At 36.7% G+C, this 8,211-nt stretch overlaps 1 protein-coding gene across 1 annotated transcript; it reads right to left on the bottom strand.

Moving 5' to 3' along the window:
• Positions 1–744: 744 nt before the first annotated feature.
• On the bottom strand, positions 745–7,350 carry LOC129270320 (histamine H2 receptor-like). The gene is made up of 2 exons (XM_054907716.2): positions 7,203–7,350; positions 745–3,037 (listed from the first exon to the last, which is right to left on the bottom strand). The coding sequence occupies exons 1-2, from the start codon at positions 7,326–7,328 to the stop codon at positions 1,586–1,588; spliced, it is 1,578 nt and encodes a 525-aa protein (XP_054763691.2). The 5' UTR covers positions 7,329–7,350; the 3' UTR covers positions 745–1,585.
• Between the last annotated feature and the right edge of the window lie 861 nt (positions 7,351–8,211).

Genomic DNA, 8,211 nt, shown 5'->3' with positions numbered 1-8,211 from the left:
GAATCTAAGAAAAAATATAGCGAATAGGGAAACCATGCAATAACATTTCACTAAACATGGATAATAATAAATCATTGAGCTTAGACTATTCCGGAAGACACCATTTACTGAAAGAAAATAATTGACTTTTTGTCCAACATTCTATTCTTACAAAAATGTTGATTCTTTCAGCAAAATAGTCGAATTTCAAATTCGGAGACATGCATGCAATGCCCTCTCTAAAATGTTTTGTTTTATTTTAAAGGATATATCAACAATTTTAATACGTTTCTTATCATTTGTTTTTGATTGCATATTAGGAGCCTACAAAAACTATTTGTCTCCTTATATCATCAGCCATGCTCATACCAACAAGAAAAAACGGTGTAGATATTTATTTTCGACGGGAACCCGACAATATTAAATACCACATTACACCATCCTTTATTTATTTTCTTCATATTATCAACATAAAAGCAGTTTTAAGAATAGGGGATATATATCAATATTATTAAGTATAAAGCAAGAATAGCCTTAATTCTTTCAAATATAAGTTCAATAAATTTCTCAAAGATAACCATTAAATTTAACTTTTCATCACTCAAACTATTGTATTTTTAAAAATCAATCATGATTATCATGTGACGTACACTTTTCCATCTCTTTCGTTTTCCTGTTAATCAACGAGGTCCGTTTGTGAGTGATGCATGTGGCTGCATTCTGGAGACCTTTAATCTCTCTTTTTCTTATTTCCTTTTCTATTTTGATTTCCCCTATTTCTGTTTAATTTAACTGGTTTATGCTCAAGTTGTTATTTTGATTTTTATATGCTATGTAACTACAAGAATATTTATTAGAAGGCTGCACTCTACAAGCTCCGCTTTTTAGCAGCCTCTTTCATTTCCAACCTGATATGTAATAATCTTGAATATAATTTTTGTACAGGGATATTTGAAATATGTTTTGTTATTTATATGTTAAAATGTACAAAATAAACTGTAATTGTTGAAAATGGAAATAAACGAAATGAAATGAAATGAAATAGTTTCCAACTTTTCTCGAACTCATTAAAGGCACATTAGCTTGTTTCACTTAACACATCAGAGGGTAAATAACACGAGAGTCCATTTATGTAGAGTAGCGACATGAGAGTTCTGCAAGTTCGGCGCCCAAAATGGCGTCCATATTCATTCTATTCCAGACACATAGGTTCTTGTCGCCCATGAATAGAAAAGTTTCGTAACAGAATAATTTCTTGGCCCCAAAATGGCGTTTGAATCTCAAGGAGTCCCCGATTAAAGGGATTCTGCATAACACAACTGCAAAGCGCCATCTCCGTTAACCCTATCTTATCTGGGGAGACCTTTTCAGGCCCCCTCCCTCGTCATGGGTATTTCTCACAATTTCTATCGAAATATAAGTTAATCTTATAGTGACTCGTTACTATTTATGTATAGAAAAAAACTGGAGAGCACCAATCCGTGGAAAAAAAGAGAAACACTAAAATTTGTCGTGTATCGAACCGATAAGAATCAAATCAATTGTAAGTAAAGTGTACATGTATTAAACACATTATATAATGCACTCTGTATACTAAGGATCGTTATCATACTGATACGGTAGTTGTTAACGAAGATGAATCATAAAGTTTGGCATTATGCATCTCAACGAAAGACGATCGTCTCCAAGAAAATGAGGACGCATATGAATCTTCTGACTGTCTGTTGCTTGTATTCTGTGAGCCAGTGTATCCCTCGTCATCGCTGCATCGTGAAGATTCCCCTGTAACCAGCGGCGCGCTCTTAATCACAATAGTACCATCAGGCTCGATGGCGTCGTTCTTCTGTTCGTACCTCGTCTGATGGTCATCATCGACATCGTCAATGGTCGCCTCCATCGCGTGGTTCACATTCATATTTTCGTTGTAGTCGTCGTCGTAATGGAGCGGATTTTCAATGAGCGCGGGTGACGATCTTTTCGATGGGCTAGGATTAATGATATTGACAGTGACGTTGGCCCTGATGCCCGTTGCAAACCTTTGTGAGTTCCTAATGATTTGAGAGCGCATAGACTGGCCTTCGGGATCTTTCTGGAATCGCTTGCCGATCGTTCTCGGTAGAAGTCTGATGAAAGCATTGCGGAAGTCTTCTCTAAGTATGGAGTAAATTATAGGGTTACAGCATGGATTGATAAAACCAAACCAGGATGCGGCCGTGTTGATATAAAAGGGAACAGCTTCGTTGCTGATCTTTATAACTTTAATGAGTTTGGTGAGCGAAAATGGAGTGTTACAGATGATGTAAGCTAAGATCATCGCCAAGATAGATCTGATAGCTTTATTAGAATAGAAACCTTGACTCTTTGGTTTTAATGTACTCTGCTTCTTTGTGTTTTGAGAAGCCAACGTGGACGTTTTCCCGTTGGTTTGTATATCCTGCTGTGTATAGTTGGGTTCATGTTCATTCAACTCGACTGATGTAAGATCTGGTGATTGTTCTCGGCACTCTGCTGCTTCTTGTGGCGGTTCTGTCTCGCAGATGCGTCTAACAATCTGTGGTGGTGCGATCCTCTTGGCGTGTTCCTTTGCCACTTTGTAGATGCCAACGTAGCAGTAGAGCATCACCATTATCGGAGATGCGAAGCATATGACAAAGGCAGATGTGGTGTACGCTAGGATCTGTCTGTGATCGCTCTCCCAGTTGACAGCGCAGATGATCTCGGCGTTATCGAAGATGACCCATCGCATGATCGGAGGTGCCGCAGCGAAGATGAACCCGACCAACCATGTGCAAAGGACGAGCATGATGGCGCGACGGTGTGTCATCAAGGCTTGGTACCTGAAGGGATGGACGACGTAGATGTGGCGATCGACACTGATAAGGGCGAGGCTAAGCATGGAGACGATGATGAAGCAGTAATTGAAGAAACATGCGATGTCGCAGAGGAAACCACCAAAGACCCAGTGATCGAACCAAACAGACACCAACGAGAAAGGCATCACCAGGCTTGCACACCCAAGATCTGTGATAGCCAGATTGACGATGAAGACATTGGCTACCTGCAAATGACATGAGAAAGACGTTAAAAAAATGGTTTAACACTGGTTACAATAGTTTAATCATTCGTATATACAAATAAATCTATTTAAAATCTATCAACTGAATGTCTATATTTAGTTGGAAATATTTACTATAACCCTGCACACAAGGATATGGAAAGGACTTTAAATTTCCAATTCATTATCTGGAACGAAGTCACACTGAAACACCTTTTTTCAAATGTTTCATAAGTATTCACACTTTTTTTGTTAACTGAAGAGATCAAATATGTGTGACGAATGGTGACATGGTCGTACGCATAGGCCCTAATTGCTGGGGGCAGGACACGTAAACTGTAGAAAAACAAAGCGAGTGAGCGAAGCGACTGAGATTGACATTGCGTGCTTTTTTCATTTTCTAAAGTGAAATTGAATGATTCCGTGCATACTTTGGGTGTATTTTGTGAAAATTTTCCGTAAAAAAGTTAAAATTTCTGTGGGAACTGCTCCCGATGCGTAAGACCATGAATGGTGCAAACTAAAAAGGACAAAAAGGAAAAAATTGCAAACTAAAAAGGACAAAATGGACTCATAGCCACTGTCAGGGACTATCAGGTTCAAATCAACGAAACATTTCACATCGATCCTTGACGCCTTTTCTTGCAGCATCGTTTTCTAACAACAAATTCAGCATGTTCAGACGAGGTGAAGATCACTTCGTCACAAGACCGAACGTGAGTAGAACCGTTGCCGTCACATGATACTGAAATTTGTTTGAAAGCCCCCGCACACCTTACGGCTGGTCCATGATCCCACTTTAACAAATTGCATTTTGCTCATAATTTCTGAAAATGTGAATAAAAAGTATCATTATAGTCGAGGTTCAAATTAACTGTGAGAATATTAATATTATATCAAATTTTGACGATTGTGATCCGTTCATTTTGGAGTAAATGCCAAAATTTGTTTCAAACGTAGCAAATAATAAGGTTGCTATGACAATGATACAATTCGTTTTTACAAATATTCTAATACAGATTATAGCATAGTCGCAAATTTGAACATAAGTATTCGCGTGGTAATTTAGTAAGATGCTCCATATCTCAATATTTGCATCAAATTTTGCTGTGTTTCAATCCAAGGTGTGCGGTGACCTTAAGGTATTTCAAAGTTGTTTTTTTAGAATGACTCAAACTTTCATCAGATTGTTATAGAAAAAAATGTAAGCACCAGTAGGGACTTTTCGCATTTACTATGGAGACACTCTCTACAACGCATCGATTTCTTTTAAAATACAATTAAGATCACAATGGAGATCTTAGAGGCTTTTGTCGAAAGTTGGTTAACTTGGACAGCAGATCATCCGAATATTTGCACCGGACGAACAATTGCAAAATTATGTCGTTGTCCAGAGTCAAGAGATTCCGATGCTGCCCCGTTCCACCAACTTTCGACAAAAGCCTCTCAGCTCTCCGTTGTGATTGACTTGCATTTTCAAAGGAATCTGTGCGTTGTAGAAAGTGTCTCCGTAGTAAATGCAAAAACTCCGAATATCATTCACCACGCAACAACTAGAAAGTCTTTAAAAAAATATGCATAAACATGGCCAACATTTAACTTTCTATAGCTCTTAATTACTTTGTCATGGCTTGTGTGAGGTAATTAGAGCCTTCGAGCTATTGCTTGATAATAAAAATCAAATCGATTGGATTTTATTTGTGTATTTTATCATTATTATCTTAATCCATTTAACTTTCCCCAAGGGTGAGCTCGTAAAGAACTAAATATTGATCGTCTCTTTATTTCATACAGAACTAAGAAGCCTATTTGATGAATACTTTGCATATTATAATCACATCTCATTGTAACTAACATTATTGTTTAATTGATAAGAAATAAAGAACCATCCGCTGTCTGAAATTGTTCCGCTATTATTGTCAGTCATGATGATCGTTTTATACTGCGTCTCCTTCCCACGCACTGCTCTGCATATTATGCATTTTGTATTCTTATTCTTAATTTCTTTAATAGTGTGTATACGTGTTTGATATTACGGCATAGGCGCCTTGAACAGCATCTCCTGGGGATGTGCACGCCCTTAAAGCAGATGTTGAGCAAGTAAATAATCCCCATGATCACCGGAGATGACACGTACATGTAAGGTGATCTACAGACAAAGCATGTTAAGCGATATTCCGAGAGTACGCCAGTCAGCCCTCGTTATTTAACCAAATAGGAGAATTTGTTAATTTGCTGTTTCACACAACTGTGACAATACAGATGAAATAACTGTATGGTTCTCTACAAAAGAATACATGATTGCGTGTATGTCAATATATATATTTCGCTGATACATGGTGTACCGTGAAATCTACTACACTATTGTTCTTTAATTGCCATGGAAACCTTTAGAAGTTATATATATATATATCGCTTCTTTTTTTTTGGGTGTGTTTAAACTTCCGGATAACGCATTTTGTGATTCTGCATAGATCAAACTTCTCGAAATATCGATCCCAGGTACCTGGTAAAAAAAAGCAAGATGACAATTTCAAGAGGAATTCACTGCTATCAATGACAAGTAACTTCAATAAATAGCTCATAATTGATGGGAGATATAATAGACTAATCATGGTCACGCATGAAATGATGAAATTGTGATGAGATCCCAAAAGACAAATTAGAGATGCATGGTTGATCTATATCTGATATAATGGTCCGATTTATGAACAAATGCAATGGCATTGGTTGTCATTATCCTAACACGTATAATAAAGGCAAACGAACAATCACACACATCAATGCCGTGATATATTTTTTGATATACTGATGGGAATTAATAATAGTGCAATAAACCTTTCCAATTAAGGCTTTATATCAGCATGGAACTACATGACCTATAGGTCCATGATATGAGTAACGTTGGGGAATTGATAATTGAGATAAAAGAATTAAAACTTTTAAGTGCACCGACCTCCTTTAAATAGTTTATCCCCTAATAGTTTACAACGTCAGTACAAAGAAATCCTGTTAATAACGTTCCCATTCAATAACAATTAAGTAATATTGTAACAGACTATAATTTCTGTGTTTGCCCTTCTCCTACAATAATCATGATAATTCTCACTAATTTCACCTGTCAATTTTCTGTGACCCTCTACATACGCTAGTCCTTTAACTTTTTTCTATAATTTTTCTAGAAAGGCAAACACTTCATTTTAACTTTGTTAATGTTAATGTTTGTTTTTCCATAGTATGTTTTTGTCTTTGTATGTTTTATTTTGTATCCCTTCATTTTCTTTCTTTACTGGGCTGGAACTTCTAAGATCCTACAGATCATCGATGCCAGTCCAAACGCGAAGCCTGTGTTTTACACTATTTCCTGTTATTTTCGTTACCTTTGTTTTGTTCTTTCTTGCCATTATGTATTTCTTATTTACCTGCATATATGTTATTTTTATCGAGTGAAATAAAAATGAATTGAAATGAACCGTGAAATGGGGAGGGGAGGATTATTAAGGCCATGATGTATTTTGCTTTTCTGAAGTCAATCTTATCTTTAACAATAAGTATGGAAAAAAATAATATTAATAAGAAGGAAAGTATGATAAACGATAGTCATAATAACTCCAGCGTCACGGAATGATATCTATGTTGGCCGTTCGCCTATGACCTTTACATACAATGTAACAGTGGCATTAAATTCACACAATAAAAATAGTTCTGAGAACTATTTTATTTCTAAATTCGAATAAGTTCTTTTGTTTTCATATTCTTTATTATGGTTTTCTTATTTATTTATTTGTTCATTTACTTATTAACTCATTTATTCATTTATTTATTTATTCATTAATTTGTGCATTCATCATACTTATCAATCCATCCGTCTATGAATATCATACAAAATATTCCCTCGGGACTTCGCCCCTCTGGGAAAAATAATAATGCCAGTCCACCCTCGGACAAAATAATTCCCGCTGTGCTAATTCGAAGCCTGGTATATTTACTGAATAATATTTGCAATTCGTTCCAATCGATGCTGCTTTGTTTTTACACTATACAACTCATAAACAGTCACACCAACGAAACCGACTCCAAACCGACATGGGGTATGTCATTAGGAATAAGTCGTAAAGAGCTTTTATCGGACTGGAGTTGGTTACCTCGTGTGTCATTCGAACCTCACCTGTGAACGTAGTGTTCTGGACCTGGAGATAGCTAAACACACCATTGAGTTACCAATGATGGCTACACAGATGATAATACTAAGGACTGCAGTCAGAAAAATCTCGACCCCTAGAGGCAGGCTCATTTGGTTCACAGTGCTCGGTGTCTGTAAGAGAAAAAAAAGGATTAGAAGATAAATTGTGTTTTTAAGTAACACCGACGAAATATAATGGGAAGAGATAAAGAAAGATCGGGGGAAAGATTTATATAAGCGTTACCCCCAATACACCCCCAAACAAAACGCATGAAATATAATTAGCCTCGGGATTAGGCTCCGTTGGCTGCAAGTCAATGTCTTGTGACAATGGGAATACTATTTTTTTTTTCATTACATATTTGAAATTTGGTCATCACCTCATATCTATTTCTGTTATTGAAACTAATAGCAGAATTAGTAGTAGTAGTATAAGTAGTAGTAGTAGTAGTAGTAGTAGTAGTAGTGTAGTCGTCGTAGTGGAAGAAGTAGTAGTAGCAGTATAGTAGCAGTAGTAGTAGTAGCAGCAGCAGCAGCAGCAGTACTACTACTAGCAGTAGTAGTAGTAGTAGCAGCAGCAGCAGCAGTGTAGTATATAGTAGTAGCACTAGCAGAAGCAGAAGGGGACGCCTGGGATAACCCACCCCCCCCCCAAAAAAAAAAAAAAAAAAAAAAAGGAATCTGACTAAAACAAATACACGACCCAGAATAATAGAGGAAAGGGGAGGGGAACTTTAAAGAAAGGAACGTGAAAGGGAAAAGGGTATTATGACATATAAACAAATATGTCACAAAATTAATGTCTGATCTCTATTAAAAATTAAAATGTCCCCCAGCGGCACATCATCCAGAAGACTCATTATAATATTTGACTTATTATGCAACTCGGGCTCCATTTTTGCATTGTCATAATATAGCAATCGCCTCACTGTCATCATACAACATGTTCACATCAAAACACAGCTATGAAGATATTTCAGACGATTTAATTAAC

This window comes from Lytechinus pictus, chromosome 10 (genome assembly GCF_037042905.1).
Source record: "Lytechinus pictus isolate F3 Inbred chromosome 10, Lp3.0, whole genome shotgun sequence".
Classification (NCBI taxonomy): Eukaryota; Metazoa; Echinodermata; class Echinoidea; order Temnopleuroida; family Toxopneustidae; genus Lytechinus; species Lytechinus pictus.
This window is presented reverse-complemented; position numbering and strand designations above follow the sequence as displayed.

What these genes read in the sequence shown, in the direction of transcription:
- LOC129270320 (XM_054907716.2), bottom strand. Translation starts at nt 7,328, where the DNA reads ATGAGCCTGCCTCTAGGGGTCGAGATTTTTCTGACTGCAGTCCTTAGT. An exon ending in CCAGAACACTACGTTCACAG is followed by an intron (nt 3,038 to 7,202) that starts GTGAGGTTCGAA and finishes TGTCATTTGCAG; the next exon opens with GTAGCCAATGTCTTCATCGT.